We start from the raw sequence: 23,158 nt of genomic DNA, 5'->3' as shown, positions 1-23,158 counted from the left end.
CCAGGAAGCCTACACAACCCACTGAACCAACCTTATCCACTGGGGACAGATACCAAAAACAACGGGAACTACGAACCTGCAGCTTGTGAAAAGGAGACCCCAAACACAGTAAGATAAGCAAAATGAGAAGACAGAAAAACACACAGCAGGTGAAGGAGCAGGGTCAAAACACACCAGACCTAACAAACGAAGAGGAAATAGGCAGTCTACCTGAAAAAGAATTCAGAATAATGATAGTAAAGATGATCCAAAATCTTGGAAATAGAATAGACAAAATGCAAGAAACATTTAACAAGGACGTAGAAGAACTAAAGAGGAACCAAGCAACAATGAAAAACACAATAAATGAAATTAAAAATACTCTAGATGGGATCAATAGCAGAATAACTGAGGCAGAAGAACGGATAAGTGACCTGGAAGATAAAATAGTGGAAATAACTACTGCAGAGCAGAATAAAGAAAAAAGAATGAAAAGAACTGAGGACAGTCTCAGAGACCTCTGGGACAACATTAAACACACCAATATTCAAATTATAGGGGTCCCAGAAGAAGAAGAGAAAAAGAAAGGGACTGAGAAAATATTTGAAGAGATTATAGTTGAAAACTTCCCTAATATGGGAAAGGAAATAGTCAATCAAGTCCTGGAAGCACAGAGAGTCCCATACAGGATAAATCCAAGGAGAAACACGCCAAGACACATATTAATCAAACTATCAAAAATTAAATATAAAGAAAACACATTAAAAGCAGCAAGGGAAAAACAACAAATAACACACAAGGGAATCCCCATAAGGTTAACAGCTGATCTTTCAGCAGAAACTCTGCAAGCCAGAAGGGAGTGGCAGGATATACTTAAAGTCATGAAGGAGAAAAACCGACAACCAAGGTTACTCTACCCAGCAAGGATCTCATTCAGATTTGATGGAGAAATTAAAACCTTTACAGACAAGCAAAAGCTGAGAGACTTCACCACCACCAAACCAGCTTTACAACAAATGCTAAAGGAACTTCTCTAGGCAGGAAACACAAGAGAAGGAAAACACCTACAATAACAAACCCAAAATATTTAAGAAAATGGGAATAGGAACATACATATCGATAATTACCTTCAATGTAAATGGATTAAATGCTCCCACCAAAAGACACAGACTGGCTGAATGGATACAAAAACAAGACCCATATATATGCTGTCTACAAGAGACCCACTTCAGACCTAGAGACACATACAGACTGAAAGTGAGGGGATGGAAAAAAGATATTCCATGCAAATGGAAATCAAAAGAAAGCTGGGGTAGCAATTCTCATATCAGACAAAATAGACTTTAAAATAAAGACTGTTACAAGAGACAAAGAAGGACACTATATAATGATCAAGGGATCGATCCAAGAGGAGGGTATAACAATTGTAAATATTTATGCACCCAACATAGGAGCACCTCAATACATAAGGCAAATACTAACAGCCATAAAAGGGGAGATCGACAGCAACACAATCATAGTAGGGGACTTTAACACCCCACTTTCACCAATGGACAGATCATCCAAAATGAAAATAAATAAGGAAACACAAGCTTTAAATGATACATTAAACAAGATGGACTTAATTGATATTTATAGGACATTCCACCCAAAAACAACAGAATACACATTTTTTTCAAGTGCTCATGGAACATTCTCCAGGATAGATCATATCTTGGGTCACAAATCAAGCCTTGGTAAATTTAAGAAAATTGAAATCGTACCAAGTATCTTTTCCAACCACAACGCTATGAGACTAGATATCAATTACAGGAAAAGATCTGTAAAAAATACAAACACACGGAGGCTACACAATACACTACTTAATAACGAAGTGATCACTGAAGAAATCAAAAGGGAAATCAAAAAATACCTAGAAACAAATGACAATGGAGACATGACGACCCAAAACCTATGGGATGCAGCAAAAGCAGTGCTAAGAGGGAAGTTTATAGCAATACAAGCCTACATCAAGAAACAGGAAACATCTCGAATAAACAACCTAACCTTGCATCTAAAGCAATTAGAGAAAGAAGAGCAAAAAAACCCCAAAGCTAGCAGAGGGAAAGAAATCATAAAGATCAGATCAGAAATAAATGAAAAAGAAATGAAGGAAACAATAGCAAAAATCAATGAAACTAAAAGCTGGTTCTTCGAGAAGATAAACAAAATTGATAAACCATTAGCCAGACTCATCAAGAGAAAAAGGGAGAAGACTCAAATCAATAGAATTAGAAATGAAAAAGGAGAAGTAACCACTGACACTGCAGAAATACAAACGATCATGAGAGATTACTACAAGCAACTCTATGCCAATAAAATGGACAACCTGGAAGAAATGGACAGATTCTTAGAAATGCACAACCTACCGAGACTGAACCAGGTAGAAACAGAAAATATGAACAGACCAATCACAAGCACTGAAATTGAAACTGTGATTAAAAATCTTCCAACAAACAAAAGCCCAGGACCAGATGGCTTCACAGGCGAATTCTATCAAACATTTAGAGAAGAGCTAACACCTATCCTTCTCAAACTCTTCCAAAATATTGCAGAGGGAGGAACACTCCCAAACTCATTCTACGAGGCCACCATCACCCTGATACCAAAACCAGACAAAGATGTCACAAAGAAAGAAAACTACAGGCCAATATCACTGATGAACATAGATGCAAAAATCCTCAACAAAATACTAGCAAACAGAATCCAACAGCACATTAAAAGGATCATACACCATGATCAAGTGGGGTTTATCCCAGGAATGCAAGGATTCTTCAATATACGCAAATCAATCAACATGATACATCATATTAACAAATTGAAGGAGAAAAACCATATGATCATCTCAATAGATGCAGAGAAAGCTTTCGACAAAATTCAACACCCATTTATGATAAAAGCCCTGCAGAAAGTAGGCATAGAGGGAACTTTCCTCAACATAATAAAGGCCATATATGACAAACCCACAGCCAACATTGTCCTCAATGGTGAAAAACTGAAACCATTTCCACTAAGATCAGGAACAAGACAAGGTTGCCCACTCTCACCACTATTATTCAACATAGTTTTGGAAGTGTTAGCCACAGCAATCAGAGAAGAAAAAGAAATAAAAGGAATCCAAATCGGAAAAGAAGAAGTAAAGCTGTCACTGTTTGCAGATGACATGATACTATACATAGAGAATCCTAAAACTGCTACAAGAAAACTACTAGAGCTAATCAATGAATTTGGTAAAGTAGCAGGATACAAAATTAATGCACAGAAATCTCTTGCATTCCTATATACTAATGATGAAAAATATGAAAGTGAAATTAAGAAAACACTCCCATTTACCATTGCAACAAAAAGAATAAAATATCTAGGAATAAACCTACCTAAGGAGACAAAAGACCTGTATGCAGAAAATTATAGGACACTGATGAAAGAAATTAAAGATGATACAAACAGATGGAGAGATATACCATGTTCTTGGATTGGAAGAATCAACATTGTGAAAATGACTCTACTACCCAAAGCAATCTACAGATTCAATGCAATCCCTGTCAAACTACCACTGGCATTTTTCACAGAACTAGAACAAAAAATTTCACAATTTGTATGGAGACACAAAAGACCCCGAATAGCCAAAGCAATCTTGAGAACGAAAAGTGGAGCTGGAGGAATCAGGCTCCCTGACTTCAGACTATATTACAAAGCTACAGTAATCAAGACAGCTTGGTACTGGCACAAAAACAGAAATATAGATCAATGGAACAGGATAGAAAGCCCAGAGATAAACCCACGCACATATGGTCACCTTATCTTTGATAAAGGAGGCAAGCATATACAATGGAGAAAAGACAGCCTCTTCAATAAGTGGTGCTGGGAAAACTGGACAGGTACATGTAAAAGTATGAAATTAGAACACTCCCTGACACCATACACAAAAATAAACTCAAAATGGATTAAAGACCTAAGTGTAAAGCCAGACACTATCAAACTCTTAGAGGAAAACATAGGCAGAACACTCTATGACATACATCACAGCAAGATTCTTTTTGACCCAGCCCCTAGAGAAATGGAAATAAAAACACAAATAAACAAATGGGACCTAATGAAACATAAAAGCTTTTGCACAGCAAAGGAAACCATAAACAAGACAAAAAGACAACCCTCAGAATGGGAGAAAATATTTGCAAATGAAGCAACTGACAAAGGATTAATCTCCAAGATTTACAAGCAGCTCATGCAGCTCAATAACAAAAAAACAAACAACCCAATCCAAAAATGGGCAGAAGACCTAAATAGACATTTCTCCAAAGAAGATATACAGATGGCCAACAGACACATGAAAGAATGCTCAACATCATTAATCATTAGAGAAATGCAAATCAAAACTACAATGAGGTATCATCTCACACCAGTCAGAATGGCCATCATCAAAAAATCTACAAACAATAAATGCTGGAGAGGGTGTGGAGGAAAGGGAACACTCTTGCACTGTTGGTGGGAATGTAAATTGATACAGCCACTATGGAGAACAGTACGGAGGTTCCTTAAAAAACTACAAATAGAATTACCATACGATCCAGCAATCCCACTGCTGGGCATATACCCTGAGAAAATCATAATTCAAAAAGAGTCATGTACCGAAATGTTCATTGCAGCTCTATTTACAATAGCCAGGACATGGAAGCAACCTAAGTGTCCATCATCGGGTGAATGGATAAAGAAGATGTGGCACATATATACAATGGAATATTACTCAGCCATAAAAAGAAATGAAATGGAGGTATTTGTAATGAGGTGGATGGAGTTAGAGTCTGTCATACAGAGTGAAGTAAGTCAGAAAGAGAAAAACAAATACAGTATGCTAACACATATATATGGAATCTAAGGAAAAAAAAAAAAAAGGTCATGAAGAACCTAGTGGCAAGATGGGAATAAAGACACAGACCTACTAAAGAATGGACTTGAGGATATGGGGAGGGGGAGAGTTGAGATGTGACAGGGTGAGAGAGTGGCATGGACATATATACACTACCAAATGTAAAATAGATAGCTAGTGGGAAGCAGCCACATAGCACAGGGAGATCAGCTCGGTGCTTTGTGACCACCTGGCGGGGTGGGATGGGGAGGGTGGGAGGGAGGGAGATGCGGGAGGGAGGATATATGGGGTATATGTATATGTATAGCTGATTCACTTTGTTATAAAGCAGAAACTAACACACCATTGTGAAGCAATTATACTTCAATAAAGATGTTAAAAATAAAGTAAAAAAATAAAAAATAAATAAATAAATAAATAAATAAAAACAATGTGCTCTCCTATTTAGAAAAGTTGCTAAATTTAGATCTAGCTTCTTGTATGGGATTCATTGCTAAGTAATTCTGTGACCTTGCAAATTCTTACCCTTGGTTTCTCAGTGACAAACGGAGTTAACAATGATGGCACCATCCCTACTTATTAGAATTTTTATACAGATTAATAATAAATACAAATATTTATTCATGTCAGTTTCAAAGCACTTCCACTTATACTGCCAAATGTAATTTTTAGTATATGACAAGTCTCACAAATAAGGAAAATACTCAGAAAAATTAAAATGACCTGACCGAATTACAGTAAGAGTAAAGTAAGAAGACAGGCAAGAAACATTGTTTATAGTGATGTTATTGCTTCTTTATCAAAGGTAACTAGAACTACTGTTAATTGAATTCAGAGGAATATCAGCAAGAGTATTTATGTGTAAAGGGCAGAGCTAGGACTACAACCCAGATCTTTAGATGCCTTACTGATGCTTTTGATATCAGCATTACTTTAAGGAAGATATATAAACTTCTAATAGATTATTTACATGTTTGTCTTCAATGTAGTACTTTTGAAATGTTTGTAAGTAAGAGCCCAGTTTTATTTAAGCTAATTAAGATATGGAACAGGGGAGAGTGTTAGGTATGCATGATTTCTCAAGGGATGTGAACAATGAGCAAGTTAACCCATCACTGTATTAAGTTTACTGATCCAATAAATGATTCTGTTACTTGTGGGTATCTGCTTTCATAGCAGAACATCTGTTCTTATTAAGCTATACAGATCATCATACTAGCTGCAATAATATGTAGCAACACTTAGTAGACATTATAAAAAGCTGGATATGCAGAAAGACACCTGAAACATCTAGTTATTTAAAAGCTGAAAGTGGAAGAAAGCTTTGGTTCTAATGATTAAACTTATGGGTAGAGCATGAGGAATATATATTTATTTTATACGTGCAACATCCAAGTAAAGAGGAAAATGCTGCAAACTAGACCTCATGGAAAATGAGAGCTAAACAAACATGGCGTTCGTGAACACATTTAAGTAATAAGGATTTTTAAATGATTATTTCTAGTCCTCTAAATTCATGAGAAAATTATTTTAAATAAATAAATAAATTTTGTTATACTCAGGGTATTTTTGTTTTAAATACTATGAAGGATACCTAAGGATTATTAGAGAATAACAAAACAAACAAACAAACAAAAACAAAACAACCCAGAATATTCTTTGTCTTCTAAAAACTTTATGTTTAGAATCAAGGGACTTTATTTCTCTTTACTGGGTTCATATAAAAATGGTGCCAGTTAAAGTATACATGCCTGTGACAAACAAAGAACAAATGAAAAAACTGAGCAAATCTGGCATTACAGGCATAAGGCATTTCAAATCATTACTGTTATCTAGAAGCAAAAATTCTTGGCATTTCACCAAGTAGAATGCCAAAGCTAAAGATGTGAAAATCAAGACTCTACCCATTCCTTCATATCATATAAATTGTTTAATCAATCATGTGATGAATGAGAATTTTTTAAATTACTCAAGTGTTAATTATAAGATGAATTTCCAAATACCGTATGCTAACACATATATATGGAATCTAAACAAAAAAAAAAAAAAAATGGTTCTGATGAACCTAGGGGCAGAACAGGAATAATGACGCAGATGTAGAGAACGGACTTGAGGACACGGGGAGGGGGAAGGGTAAGCTGGGACGAAGTGAGAGAGTGGCATGGACACATATACACTACCAAATGTAAAATAGATAGCTAGTGGGAAGCAGTCGCATAGCACAGGGAGATCAGCTCGGTGCTTTGTGACCACCTAGAGGGGTGGGATAGGGAGGGTGGGAAGGTGACGCAAGAGGGAGGAGATATGGGGATATATGTATATGTATGCCTGATTCACTTTGTTATACAGCAGAAACTAACACTCCATTGTAAAGCATTTATACTCCAATAAAGATGTTTAAATAATAATTAATAATAATAATAATAATAAAGCAAAGGAAATTTTAAAAAAACAAAAACAAACAAGCTAAAAAAAAAAAAAGACGAATTTCCAAGGTTAAAAAAATAGCACAAAAAGGTTTGACATTAAAAGTAAAAGCCTCTCTCTCAGGCACCACGCTTGCATCTTCAGAATCAATCAGTGTTAACTTTTGCTGTGACTTTTTCTAGTGGCTGCCATTATAACATCAAATAATAAGTTTTGATTTATAAATTTAAGATATTATGTATTTTCTCCTTCTATAAAAGCAATATTTTTTCAAAAAACAACCTTATATTATCATCTGTTTTAGGATTGTCCTAAGCAATATCCAAGAAATTATATTTGATGTATTAATTAAATACTTTAACACACAGTTAAATAATGTATAACTTTCTCAGTTTGATTTGTGTACCATCTAGTATCATCTCACATTCCACTACTATTATGCAATCACATTTTGGAAAAAAATGACTTAATGTCTTTTTAGTTTTCTTCATTTCTGGGACATAATCAGCTACTCCATCCCACTCCTTTCATTTTCCATTTTAATAGAGGAACGCCTACAGTGATTGTGATATATACATACACATACCTACATACACATTTATACATGTATACATACACTTATAGAGTGCCAATGATTTTTATGGACCCTTAAGTGTGAAAAAAAATTCTTAAGCTGCCCTCACACTCCCTCTTGATCTCTTGCCTGGATAGAGGATTCATCTAATCACCACCTCTAGAAATTTAAAGAAATTGGTCCCTCTGCTGTCTTCTGTGTTGACACCTGCCTGATTTCTCATCTTTTTGTAGATGCTAATTTTTTTCTCTGTGGAAGTCTTCCAAGTTTTCTCTTTACCCTTGGAAATCAGATTATATCACCAGGATGTATCTATCAGACGTTTTACTAATCTTGCTTGATCCATTGGTGGATCAAAATCTGAAGACTTAAATTTTCTTTTTTCCAGAGCTTGACTCCATAGCCTTGATTCATTTCTTTCTGGAACTCCTAATAGAGCTCTTAGATATAATTTCCATGATTTTTAATATTTCTCTTAAAGCCCCACAACTCCAGATAACCACACCCCCAAAATGTCTACAACTCCATGGACAAGAGTTTAGGAAGAGCTCCCTATACTGGAGTAAAATGCTCATTCCCCAGCCTCCACATCACCATAGGAAGGAGTAAATAGGGGCATCTCAGAATTGTGCACATTCCTGGGTACGTTTCCCCTCTTTCCTTTCTTAGCCCCCCTCGAGCCCCCAGCCTCAGAACTATGCAAATTAGACCTTTAGTCACCACAAAAAATTCCAGATTCCTGAGTCATCCCTCAACTCCCAGACTCCAATCCCTCAATTACAGGGAGTGAGGGGACCCTACCACCAGATCACCAACCCCCCCTTAGTCTGTGCTGTAACCTTCTACTTCATTTTTCTCCATAACACTTATTACTATCTGTCACACTATACGTTTTATTTATTTGCCACTCTTACTAGAATACAAGTCGCACGAGGGAAGAATTTTTGGCTACTTTGTTCACTTTTACAACTAGGACAGTCCAGAACAGTGCCTGAAACATAGTAGGTGCTCAGTTAAATAGCTGAATAATTTGCTCTACAAGCTGGGAAAATTCTGGGTCTTTCTTTTCCAGAACATCAACCAGGCCCATTTTTACCCTCAATCAGCCCACTGAAATTTGAGTGTACTAATTATTGATGAAATACCCTCTCTTAAGTATTTCTCAGGAATAATAAGAATTTTATAAGTTCTTTATATTTCCTGAATGGACTCTTTCCTGTGAGGTCAGGTGTTTTGTCTTTCACTAGTTTATCTATGTCCTTCATGTGGTGTTATCGCTAAAATGCCAAGTGAGTCTCTTCAAACCATTCATTTACAGTGAATGTCTCCATTATTTAGAATGGGTAATCAACAGGTTTTTCTGTATTTCTGGACAGTTCTGCTTCCCCATTAGTCCTCTTCTTTGAATGAGAGGAAGTAGGATGGCAGAGGGTCAGTGTCCAAAGTAAGGACAGCTTTACTAGGAGGGTAACAGATTTAGTAAATTTGACTCCTTTAGTGTTTTGTTTGTTTCCTCCTTTAAATCACTCCGTTGTGGAAGAGAAGCATTACTTCTTCTCATTTTCTTTCGAAAGCCCTACTTTTCTCATGAGGGCCCTTCCTCAGGCAGTTCATCCCTTCATTTGGAGAATTCTTTGGCTGTAGCCTAAGCAGAAGAAAATAAAGCCTCTTCCTACCCACTGTCTTCCACTGGAGATTAGGAAAGAGTCCACTTGTCCTGTTTGTTCCTCCTGTAGTTCTGTAATTTATTACTTGATCACTACCTACAACCCACTGTTGCTTTCTGTATTTGTGGATGCTAAGCTCAGAGCTTCACTGAGGCTCCATCAGGAAGCCACCTGACAGTGGTTTCTTTAGCTCTGTTTCTGTCACCACCTTTCCGTTTACTTTCTATCTTCTAGGAATTCTTCAACCTGCCAATTTATGTTACTGGTGGTCTTTCCCATTTTCTTGAACTACTATACTTTTTTTTCATGAGTACTTTTTATTATTGTTTTTATTTATTCATTTATTTTTTTAACTGAGGTATACAGAACTACTATACTTTCAATCTTTTAAAACTGGGACCTCTAGAGAGGAGGTGAACGCATATGTGCTCAGTCCTCCTTTTTAAAAAGAACCGTGTTGCTGTCTCTGCTTAGAATTTGGGGTGACAAATCACCTTTGTGCTAAAACAGCAAGCAACTAAAAAGAGAATATTCCTTTTTCTAAAAGTTCTTTCTGCTACTCCATCATCAGGAATGTCTTACTGGCTTTCTTTCTCCACAGGTTCCAGCCTCCTGACATTTGGCATATCTCTACTCTTTTCTTAACAGAATTTCCCCCCTCAGTTTCTCCTACTAGGAGTGGCAGGCTGATCCACCTAAAAGAGGTGGCCAGTTAAGTCATTTTGCCAACCTGAAAAATTTCAGTCATTTTTTGTTTGTTCTTTAATAAGTTGAGAGAGTGTATATGGAAGTCTAAGTGTGTTTGTTTTTTATTTTTATTTTTTAGCTCCTGAGAGATGGCCATGTTTTTGTTAAATAAAACATCTAGTTTCAGCCAAGATTAATATATGGGTCATCATTATCGAAATAATATGAGCAAAAAAAAAGAACCACCCACCTAAATCCACTTTCCTCACTAACATTTGGTTCATTATTAACAGTCTAAAAAATGACAAGTCATTTCATATATTACAAAATTTCCTAAGAACCAGGAGAATTATCACACATTAGGAATAAGTCTTTAAATCTCTCCTAAACCTACCTGGTCCCAGCCTAGACATCAAAAGAGATAAAGTAAATCAACAACAACAAGAAACACTGTAGTTTACTAATTGTAAAGCAAATGTTCAGTTTCTGTGTCAGAAAGTAAACCCAAAGAGTGAACCTGTGTTGCTGAGATTAACTCCATTAATGGACTAGCAAGAAGAGATGCAGCTATAAACTCCTCTTAGCAAGAAGAGATACAGCTATAAAGGCTAGGCTTGGAGCCAGTGGATTTAATGTTTATCTGAACAGCACACATCTTGACAACTACCAGAGAGGACAGTTAATTTAAACGTCATCCCCTTCACACAAATATTTGGGTTATCTGAGGTATGGGTGTGTTTGCGTGTATATGTATGTGTACGTGTGTGTATATGTGTGTCAGGTGGGCAGAGGTGGGAGAGAGCTGGCAAATTTAGTTAAGGAAATAAAAGTCCCCTTTCCTAAAGCTTGTGTCTGGGTGTTGATACCTTTCCAGCCCTTCTCCTCAGACCTAGTAGTCATTTAAGAGCCAGGATGTTCAAAGCAAATATAGTCATAATTCTGCTTTGGTAACAAAAATCTATCAGAGAAATTCTCCTGGTCTTTTCAAGGAGTGATACAAGAGACCAGGATTTTTTTTTTTTTTTTTTTACCCAATAGGCTGTAAAAGTAATAATATAGAGAATAACTTGCATATAAACTCAAACTTGAAAATAATAAATTCATGTAAATTAAAGTAGTATAGAATGTCTAGTCTCTGGCACTGTCCTGCATGGTAAAACTTTACTCAATCTGAGTATTTTTGGACAATTTGACCCATACGATTACATTTTTCCTTATAGGGAAAAAAATGAGAATTAAAATGAAATGTTACAATTAGTACTGCAGATCAAATGGCTCTTGATTGCTATCTCAGAACCCAACAACTTATGATATTGTATCTATGCAGAAAACAATTTGAGAGTAAACTGTCAAAGTCAACTCTGTTTAAAATATTAAGATTATCTATGACACATATTACAACTTCAAAAGAACTTCATATATTGAAAAATACCTTCTCATACAAATGTTCAGCTAATCCTCCTAAAAACCCAATGTGTCTAACAGAGAACATGTTATTTCCATTGTTTATATGGTATCACTGTTACAGAAAGTGTAAATGACTTGCCCAAGCTCATCTCATTAATAATGGGGATGCTTTTTTTTTAGCCAGTGAGACCCTCTACCTGCCCCCACATTCCCAACTCCTGTCAAGTGTGTCCAAATTCTTATCATTCTTCACATTCCCAGCTCAAATACTTCTATTTCCATGAAGGTAGTTGGGATACCCCCCAAAGATAGTGATGACTTCGTTTGACCTCATCGCACTTTCTCTCTTCTTACCACGAGTAAATGGATTTGGAATCAGAAGATTTAGTTTGGGTTCTGGTTATTTACTATCAGGATGATCCTAACATAGTAACCACTTGAACACCGATTTTTTCCCATAAGAGAAAACAGAATACATGACCATAGAATTATTTGGAAATTTAATTTTGATAAAACAAATAAGAAGGAACTATGTGAACTGTAAAGACCTATACAAAGTTACTTTTCATATATATCTATTTTTTCCTTTCTTATTTACAACTTTTATTTCCCCAGTTTTCTGGTAGAAGGAAGACTCCATATCTAACACATACTTGATTCTATCAAAGTACTTGATGGTGCTTCGCAACTTGGCATTTGATACACATTTGTAAAATGAATGAAGGATTGAATGTATGACTACATTAAACAAGGTAAGTTTCATAAAGCAGAATGCTCACTGCTACTGACTAAATGTGGAAGACCTAAATCTGACTTCAACTTCTCTCCAATCTCATTGCCCATTTCTTCCCCACCACTTCAGGCAACCTAGATTTATGCCTGATTCCCTAAATACACCCTGTATTATTTTGGCTCTAGGTCTTAGGCTAAATCATTACCCCCTTTCATGTTCTTTATCTGTTGAAATAATATCCATCATTATATACCTAGCACAAATGCCATTTTCTCCATGACGCTTTCCTTATCTCACCCACTGGAAATGGCACTTCCTACTTGGAAGTTCATAATGTTTGCTCATGTCTCTCACAGCTTTTATCATTTGACCACATATTTCCTTGTGTGTGTATGATCTAACCTAGTACATCTGGATCATGTTAAGATCAGCATTATGTTTTACTTATCTTTATATCCTACCAAACATGTAGTAAAATGTCTTCCACATTGTAGGTACTCAAATAATATACATGGCTTGAAGGTCCAACTACAGGTTTCTGCCTTATAAATTGCCACAAATACATGACAAACATTTTACAAAAAGATCATCTACTGTTTGAAGTCATTATTACTACACATTCCTATCAAGATGGTATACTATGGGCAGAAACACATCTTTATCAGAATTTATATATACATATATATACACACACACACATACACACAATATGGAATATTACTCAGCTGTAAGAAAGACTGAAATTTTGCCATTTGCAACAACATGGATGGACTTGGAGGGCACTATGCTAAGTGAAATAAGTCAGACAGAGAAAGGCAAATACTGTATGATATCACTTATACATGGAACCTAAAAACTACAAGAAACTAGGGGTTATAACAAAAAAGAAGCAGACACACAGATGTAGAGAACAAACTAGTGGTTACCAGTGGGGAGAAAAATGGGGAAAGGGGCAGCATGGGGATAAGGGATTAAGAGGTACAAAACTATCATGTATAAAATATGCCACAAGGATATACTGTTCAACATGGGGAATATGGCAAATATTTTATAATAACTATAAATGGAATATAACCTTTAAAAATTGTGAATCACTATTGTACACTTGTAACTTATATAATTTTATACCTCAACTATACTTCAATAAATAAATTAAAAGATAAAAAAAGGATGTGGAAAAAAAAGGTTAAGATATGAAAAAAAGCTACAAATACATAAACCAACTATTTATAATCTGATTTCCTACATAACTTAAATGTTCTTATTAATTGCAATTTTATCATTAAAGTATGGCTTATCTAAAAAGTTAAAGTACTCAATATGACTTTTGGTGAAAAGAGTAAAAGATACTTTAGCAAAAAAACAGAGGTTGACATATTTAAATGGACATCATTTTCAACTTTCATCACAGTTAAGTATCCAAACTAACATAACAGCTACCAATAATTATCACTGTTGTTTTTATCAGACCATAGATTTCATTTATAACAAGGGTACACAAGTCTCCTCTCTCGCGGATATTTAAATGACATAATCCTTCATTGCCTGCTGCCTTCATTCCTTCTTGTGCATTATGCGCACATAATGCACACACAGCCCACTGACAGCTGTTCTCTAGATGGACTCAATGGTTTCTGTGCCTTCTCATCGGGTAGGGGCTACTGCATTTCTTTTAAAAATGTATTCTTTCAAACCTTAAGCCCTTTTATTCTCACTTATTTTATATTATTATACCATCTTCACTATATTATTTCTTAACTCCAGAGAATTTCTAAGTTCTGCAGTTTTGTTTTCTGTCCCTTCCCCCTGAACGTCCCCAAATCTCTACCTATTAAAATGCTATTTTATTCAGGGCCTTTAAGCACTGAGTTGACATTAACTGACCTGTTGAGAATAACTTTTCTATCCTGAGTCAGAGTAAACAACCTTGAACTCATTTGTGCCACAACTGGCCCCTTCATGATTCAGTCTGCCAGGAAGGCTTACCCAAAGACTTGGAGTTATAAACTGTGATCCTTCTAAGACGATACCCATAAAGTTGAACCTGTTCTAATGACTTCATTTTTTGAAGTGACTTACGCTGTTATGAATGACTCTCAACAAATGAGGGAAGCATGCTCTCATAGTGTATAGCAAAATCACTGGCAGGAAAAGGGGATGTGCAGTTTGAAAGAATGTACTCAATTTCGTATCGAAATTGTATTTAGAATCTGAAAACGTTGTCCACTTTTTTTCACAGCATAAATAGGATCCCATTTAAGAATATCATATCAAGAGTATCATGGTAGGTAGGAACATGAATTTAAAAGTTAATGTAAAAATTAATATAATGTAATAATAGTGTGGATTTTACCCATAGAATGCAATGAGTAAAAGCTCAGCATCTATCAATCAATTCATACTTCCTTTATGTGCCAAATTTATCAGAAATTGTAGCAATATTTTGGAGAAATATTATTGGAGAAAATGTTGAAAAACTCTAATTTACATTTGGCACAGAAGAAAAAGAGGAAAGTAGGAAGGAAGGAGGGAAAGAAGAAAAGAACCAGAGAAAAACAGTGCCATCCTATCGTAACAGCAATAAACTAAGCACCATTTGTGGAAGATGATGATATGGTTTAAGAGCATGAACATAACGAAAAAATGCACTTACCTCGGTTAAGTGAGGATTGGGGTTAAAACCACAGAGGCTACAAACAGTGGTTTGACACTCAGTGCATGTGTTAAAATTGGCCTTTTCTGGAACATGCAACAGAAGTTCAGTGGTATTGCAAAGAGGACAGATGGTTTTTGGGAGGCCTTGTACTGGAGTCTGTGCTGCAGATGGAAAAGTTTGTGGCTGCAGAGGTTTCCCTGTTTGGCTTACTGGTTTTGTAGATTGTTGAGGAGGGGGCTTTGCTGGGCCAGGCTGCTGAGGAGGGGGCTTTGCTGGGCCAGGCTGCTGAGGAGGGGGCTTTGCTGGGCCAGGCTGCTGAGGAGGGGGCTTTGCTGGGCCAGGCTGCTGAGGAGGGGGCTTCGCTGGGCCAGGCTGTTGAGGAGGGGGCTTCGCTGGGCCAGGCTGTTGAGGAGGGGGCTTCGCTGGGCCAGGCTGTTGAGCTGGAGTCTTGCCTGGCCCAGGCTGCTGGACCTGAGGCTTCGCTGGCCCAACCTGCTGAGCTGCAGTCTTTGCAGGCCCAGGTGGCTGAGCTGGAGACTGTGGCCCAGGTTGGTGAGCCGGGGATTTCGTTGTCCCCAGCTGTTGGGCCGTGGGCTTTGCTGGCCCAGGTGGCTGAGCTGGAGTCTTTGCTGGCCCAGGTGGCTGAGCTGGAGTCTTTGCTGGCCCAGGTGGCTGAGCTGGAGTCTTTGCAGGCCCAGGAGGCTGAGCTGGAGACTTTGGTCCAGGAGGCTGAGCTGCAGGCTTTGTTGTTCCCGGTGGCTGGGCCGGGGGCTTTGGGGTCCCTGGCTGTTGAGCTAGGGCCTTCGTTGGCCCTGGTTGCTGAGCTGAGGGCCTTGCAGGCCCAGGCTGTGGTGTGGAAGGTTTTCCAGGTCCAGGCTGCTGGGCTGGAGGCTTTCCAGGACTTACTTGGTGAATAGGTGGCTTGGATGGGCTTTGCAGTGAGGGTTTAACAGACTCTCCCCTTACCGTATCTGTCTGTTTAGTCTGAGGCCTGGCTGCATCTCTTTGAAGTGGCAGTTTTGCCTGGTCTGTCTGAGGAGCCTGGGTGAGGCCCTGAGTTGGCGTTCCTGTTTCTGGAGGTTGTGATTTAATTTTTTCTGGCTGCTGAGGAGATACTGATTTGGGAGAACCGTCCTGCTGAAGCAGGGCCCTCACGGGTCCTGGCTGCTTAGGAACTGGCTTGGGTGACTGTTGTTGTGATGGAGGCTTTGTGATTCCTTCAGGTTTTCCTTGTTCCTTCTGAGATATTTTTTGTTTCTTGGCGGCTTCTTCCTGGGAGCCATCAGGGTCTGATATCAAATCAAAAGGATTGAATTTATTTACAACAGAGGAGACAGCACTTAAAGGATTAACCTCTGAGAGGAAGCCAGGCATCATACTAGACTTGTGCTCTTCCTTAAAATCAGTTCTGGATTTCGATTCTTTCAAGCTAAGAGTGGAAGGACTCCTTCCAGGCAATTTCTGCTCTGACCTCAGAGTGTCTGTAGTTCTACTTTTACTGAGACCAGGCTGAACTGGACGCCCAGGGTCCGGCGGTTTTCCTGGTTGCTTTGGAGATTGACTACTATCCAACTCTTGTTTCCTAGAAGAATGAAACAAAAAGAAGTGAAAATAATGGAAACTATCCCAACTCAAAATAATATTTAAAACCTATTACTTTCTTACATCTTCAAAATTATGAATGTATAAATATAACTAAAATCCATTTTTGCAGCATCCTATAAGTAATCATAAAATTTTTAATGTCTTTGTTACTTTCTTTACATGGGTACAGATTTTCAACACGGAAATGAAGAGGAAGGGGAAAAAACCCCATACTTGCTACTATAAGTAATGAACTTTTAAGATATCTAGGTAGAAAGTATTTAAAATAAAAATAATTTACATTTACTTAATAGAATCTAGCCATACTTAAAACCTATTTAAACATATTAACTCAACAGATCAATGCAAAGCCATGTTCCAGTACTTTTATGCTCACAGGATGTATCCTTTTTAACCAAAAGTTATGGTCAAGGAATGTTAGCCTCCCAAATACTAGCACACCAAGAAGTGAAAATATTCATTTTTAAATGAGATTGCTGTAACTGTTTTTTGGGGTTTTTTTTACTTAATATTAGAATTTACATTAGCTACATAAGACATACAACATGACATCATGGGATCTGGTAAAGGAGGTTTTCAGGGACTCTGAAAAAGCTGATCATCTATTCAATTTTTGACAGAATATCTGTCAAAAAAGGTAATATCCATCAAATATTGTCCTTATTAAACTTCATAGAAGAATTCCTACTTTAATTAGAAAATTCTGAGAAACAATTCTTTCTTGTGGAAGGACAGTGTTATTTCATTCAATTATTTTTCCAATAGCATTCTTAATCTGAGATCTCTCAATGTAACAATATGATGCTTAAAGCATCTTCAGACATAGCCTGATGTACAAATAGCAACAATCTGGTTGTGACCCCACTTTTGAAAAGTACTGTTACTTTCCTCAGAAGAAGAAAAAACATATTGATCTCTTTACTTAATGTTTTCTACACCACTTACTATTACCATTGTTAATTAGACATTATTATTGACAATGACTTAAAAATGCAACAAGTAATTAATTTGCAAGTTTTCTTTTAACTCATAGACAAATACACAAGATGGATTTTTTTAAAATAGTTTTGGAAACATCAAGTTTAAATGACTATGGCTCAATAATTAAAATACTTGTTTCTCATATACACTTTTATCAAGTACGTTAAATTTTAAACAAGCTATTTTTTACTGATAAAATTGCAACTAATAAGAACATGCTGCATTAGAATTATGGGATAAATCAAATTATAAGTATTTTGTTTGATATATGTAACATTAATTTTGGAAAAGATTTCTTTTTAATTAAAAGAAAAAGAGATAAACAGAGTGATTCAGTAGCACTTAAAATATGAGATGATCACAATAAATTTCTATAGGTTTTAATTTGTTTTAATAAAATTTACCTGCTAATGGACCAGACTATAAGTTTTTCATTTCAGGTCATCTGGTACTTATTATGAATTAAGTTTTTAAACCTCCCCTAATGATACAGAAATTTGAGTACAGATCAAGATGTAAGGCATAGTAGGAAGAAACACAGAAGTATTACTTCTAAATAGCAAAGGGTCAGAAAGAAAATAATCTATAAATGGCAATGTATGCCACAAAATGATTTTCTAATAAAAGATGAATAAACAGAATTCTTAGTTCTGGCAATTTCCTCCAGGAAAAAAGGTTACGAAAACTTTAGATACTACCATGTCTCTGAAGCCTGTACTTAAATAAGGAACTAAAATTTTTATCCTAATTGATTCCAACAGTTCTAAAATATCTTTTAAAACACACTGCTACATATTTCCATTGGGGAAAATAATTTTGAATGTTTCCTTATAGGCCTCATTACGTGCTCCCTTCCATATGAAGGCAAAAGAACCATAGTAAACAACCCCAAATAGATTATTTTCAAAAAGTTCCACTGTTTAGATAATCACATTATTCTAGAAATGTTCCATATTCAATTCATAAAGTTTACCATTCCCTTGAGGGGCAGATGCTTAGGGACTATCCTATAAGTGCTTAGGCATTTTATTAAAGAAATCTATATTTAAACGAGTACCCAAAAAATCTATTCTTAACTAAACTGTGCTCTCTTGAAAATACTATTAAACTTAATCACTGTTTTTGTGATATTATTTCACTTAATCCAACATACGTACAAAACAAATAAATTTTGTGAATACCAAATATTTGTGATAACAATAAACATCAAAAGTTAAAGGAAGCTGCTTGCATTAGAAATTATAACTGCATGTACTTCCTAGGAATATTAAGTTGTATTATATTATAGACTCCCCCTGTGAGAAAATACCCATACAGCTATAAAGACTACAATTTAAACTTAGTTTTAGTTGCTATAATTATGTAAATAAACGTCAAACATGGAGATCTGGGAGTGAAAAATAGAAAGACAATCATTAAGAGAAGATACAGACTTAATACCAAACAAAAATATAAAGATGTCTTAGCTAACTATGTCTTTTGATGAATTTGTTTGGTATGACAGTTGTGTTAAAAAGAAGAATGACCAAAATGCAATGCGTCTTGTGTACTAGACTATGAATTCCTAGAGAGAGATATGTTTCACTCATCTTTTTCATCACTAGAACCAAACCTGGTAACTAGTAGATGCGTATTAATGTTTGATGAATCAATGAATGAATGAATAACAGTGAGTGAACAAATGAATGAACATATCAGGCTTTTGTTTCCCTCTAGATTAATGTCTCTTGAATCCTTTTCACTTTAAATTCTTCTACAGGTCTTGTGAGATATAAATGGAAACATTCCATATCCATTTTGGCTTGCTGCTCTAGGAAGAAAAACAGTTGTGGAGGTGTCTACCCAGCAGTGGAGGTCTTAAGGAATGCTAAAGAAAATAACTGATTCAGTCAGAATTGTTACTAAATATTCTACTAATTAGAAGTGTTTTTCAGTAAAGCTCTTCTCCTATGACACATCTGTAGGTGTAAATACAATGAGTAGAAGACGTAATAAAATTGCATTTCCCTGGATTGACAATGAATCGAAAATCCAGAAGCATTTCATTTGTAAGCTCTAACTTCTAGCTTCTAACTACTCAACTCTTATACAACTTCCCTTTTCATTTTACTATTGTCATCCTCAGATTAGAATTTTTCTTTCACAGGTTAACAGGAAAAAAATGTTTTAGCAGCAAATGAGATAAACATGCATTCAAGACTAAGAATATAAAAGCAGTTGGAATACTAAAGTATTTTAAAATGTAACACAACAAGCAATGACACTTGACAGTGTTAAGTCATAAAATTTTATAATAGAAATATAAGCCACTTTAGGAATGTCCATTCATTTGTATATTGCAGAGAATACTAAGACCTAAACAGGCTAAGAAATTAATTCAAGGTTATAAAACTAGTTAGTCACAGAAATCTGGTATCCTAACTCCTGGTGGGCAGGAAGGGGAGGCAGGATTTCCAGTACATTGCACTGACTTCTCCATATGTAAAAGAGTATAGATATATCAAAATAACTCATAACAGTGAATAATTCAACATACAACTTGTCTGCAGCCATCACTGCCAGTGCCATTCACTGCTGATATTGATATTACTACTCTTTATATGTATAGGGTTCCTTCAAATGAAAATCCAAGCAAAAATATTCCTGTCAACTTTTAATTAATCCTTACTATGGCTCTACAAGATGGGTAAGATAAGTACTACTGCCTTATTTAGAGGCAAGGAAACTGAGGCACATATGGCTGAGAAGCATATATAATTCGCTATGAGTCAGTTAAAATTAATAAGGTCTCTGTGCTCTCAACCCTTATTTCTTTAAATAAATAAATAAATAAATAAAAGTCAAAGCCCACCCTGTCTAATTCGCACCACATAATCTCCTAAAACTTGAAATGATTTGGATATACTTTCTTATATATACTTAAATTAGTATGTGTCTATTTGGTTATCACATAGGGGGATAATAACTTTCCAAAATTAAAGACATTTATAGAAATCTTTCAGTAAAATATAAGCAGGTTGCCAAAATCAGACACGTTTACACACTTCAATGAAGCTTTCATCAATAACTGTTTAGGCCGCAGACTACCTACTGATAAGAATTCTACTGTAACAAAAACATCAACAGAGAGCTTTAAAAGTATGCTATCTGATACAAATACTGCACAAAACACCATACTTTCATAGGCTGAAATAATATTTTTTAGCCACCCTCTGAATACAAGTAAGAAATTTAGAAATCAAAGCTCACACTCTTCTTGGTATTTGTAACCAGCATGCTAAACCTGTTGCTTGTGCCTCTTAGGAAAAATTGCAGAAGAGTTGGCATACATTTCTAAAAGGTTAATAAAAGTATTGTACCTCATTATTACTCTAGAAAAATCTAGTATATGAACATTCAAAATTTTTTCTAAGTCAGGTTTTAAACAGTAGAGAAAATAGTACATATCATAAACTGTACTCTTAAGGGAATAGATAAGAAAGGCTTTATACCAAAGAAATAGCCCAATATATTACTAGTTTAAAAACACAGAAAAATATATTCAATATAAAAAAGCTAGTTTTTACTAGTAGTGTTGGTTCCCCTTCAAGAAAATAGGGTTTTTAACTGATATAGTTTACGCATTTAAGATTTTATGTGAAAAATATTGCCACTATCCACAAAACATTTTACATTTCTCCTGTATTAGTTACCTGACAAAATTATATGTATATACTTATATTATAGCTCCTAAGTGTTTTTATTTTATTAAGTACAGGATAAGAGCCTACACCTATATCCAGATCTTTCTTATTTCCAGTATCTCTAATGAAAACTGTTAGGTTATCATAAAGCAGGAGTGGTTTCAGGACCACGGACAGAGGAGTGTTCTGTCTCTGAACACGCTATGAGGGTGCAAAGTTAAAGGGTTTGTTTACAATAATAAAAGCAGGGCAGGCACAGTGATTATACCCTCTTAGTACCCTAATTAGAAAACAACTAATTTATTGGGATGGAGGAACACAGAGAGCTAGAGGGGGAAATGAATACTTTAATATTATAGATTAGCTCTTAACTGCCTGTCCAAGTTGCCATTTGTTTTGTCTTTAAAAGTATGTACTGAAAACTAATTTGAAGGTAACACAAACTCACATGTTCTTCCGTAAACTGTAAGACGCTTTTCCATATAAAAGAGCGGTGGTTTAAAAAATAGCATATGCTAATTCATAAATACACGTACAGCACCTGCACTGTTGTGACCAAACCATCTGTTTAATGTCACACATATTTTAGGGTTTCTCACTGAATATAAAAGGTGTATTTATTCTATACCTTCTACCTAAACAGCTCCTGTTCTCCTCTGGGGGGTAGGGTGGGAAGAAAAGACAAATCACCTCCAGGGGAATTAAAGGTATTGTTACAGAAATATTTAGACATCATTCACAGAGAAAAAGACCCCGAAATGACTGAGGAGGTTTAAACAGAAACAGGTAAACACCCAGCTCTCTCCATTTCCTGACACGTCCGTTTTGTATTAATGGAAGACTTCCAGATTAGTAAAACACCGGAGGGCGTCTCTCCACGCCACCCTAGACAGAAAAGGTTCCAAAAGGCCAGAAATCACAACCTAAAATCACAGTTCCAAGAATGCAACCCTTGACTATCCCACCAGAAACTCTATAATGCATCATTTTTATCCTGCCCAACAGAAAGCTTATGTTCTCTTTACCACCACCCCATTAGGGAGAATAAAATGAACGGAGGCGACATATATGTTCTGCCGTGCTGGCACATATGTGCACGGGAAGCTGTACATATATGCCCGGACATATACATCATGCTGTGCGTGCCTGTGCATAGAAGGAGGCTCCGCAGAGGCCGGAGGAATGCTTCCCTTGGGCAGCCCCTGCGCCCTTGACATGACAGCAGCGATCTGTCTCCTCTCCTCTTCGCTCAGCTGGCTCAGATCCGCCTCCATGCCGGCCGGAGTCACGGTGTGCAAGGGGCTCCCCGCCCCGCCAGCCCCTCCTCCGGCCGCCGCTGCTGCCGCCGCCGCCAGCCCTTCGGGGAGCCCTTCCCCTTCCAAGCTCGCCTCGTTGCCCATGGCTTAGGGAAACTCAGGGCCACCGCGCTCCCTCCTTGTGCTGCCTCCCCGCCGGGAAGCCCGTGGCCGGAGGAGCAACCGGAGACGGGGTCCGCCGCAGGGCGTGCAGGAGGCGAAGTCCCTGAACACCAGGCGGAGATTAGTCCCTCTTGCAGGTGATGACCGAGACCAGTGCCTCCTCCATGTTGGACAACGCCAGCCAACCTTTGCAGAAGACAACTCCCGACGCCGCCTCAGCGCCCCAAGCCGGGGAAAAGCAGATCTGAGCGGTGCCAGCCGGGTGCCGTCTGCCCCTCCCACCGTGCCCCGCCTCCTCGCCGGCGCCCTCGCAGTGCGCATGCCCTTCTTGGAACAGGTGATGCCTGCGCCCTCACCCATCCAGCTCGGCGTCGCTCTGTATCCTTCCTCACTCTCAGCACCGACTTAAAGGAGCCCAGCGAGAGCACAGCTACA

At 37.1% G+C, this 23,158-nt stretch overlaps 1 protein-coding gene across 1 annotated transcript in view; it reads right to left on the bottom strand.

The window, feature by feature from the left end:
- Positions 1-22,705, bottom strand: part of PCLO (piccolo presynaptic cytomatrix protein) — a 379,054-nt gene extending 356,349 nt beyond the window's left edge. Inside the window, exons 1-2 of the mRNA XM_059934038.1 lie at positions 22,452-22,705; positions 15,034-16,618 (exon numbers count right to left, since the gene is read on the bottom strand). Of these exons, the coding sequence (XP_059790021.1) occupies positions 15,034-16,618; positions 22,452-22,705 (1,839 nt within the window). The remainder of the gene's footprint in view (positions 1-15,033; positions 16,619-22,451) is intronic.
- Positions 22,706-23,158: the final 453 nt, after the last annotated feature.

This window comes from Balaenoptera ricei, chromosome 9, assembly GCF_028023285.1.
Source record: "Balaenoptera ricei isolate mBalRic1 chromosome 9, mBalRic1.hap2, whole genome shotgun sequence".
Lineage (NCBI taxonomy): Eukaryota > Metazoa > Chordata > Mammalia > Artiodactyla > Balaenopteridae > Balaenoptera > Balaenoptera ricei.
Note: the sequence above shows the minus strand (reverse complement) of the source record. Positions and strands in the feature narration are given on the sequence as shown.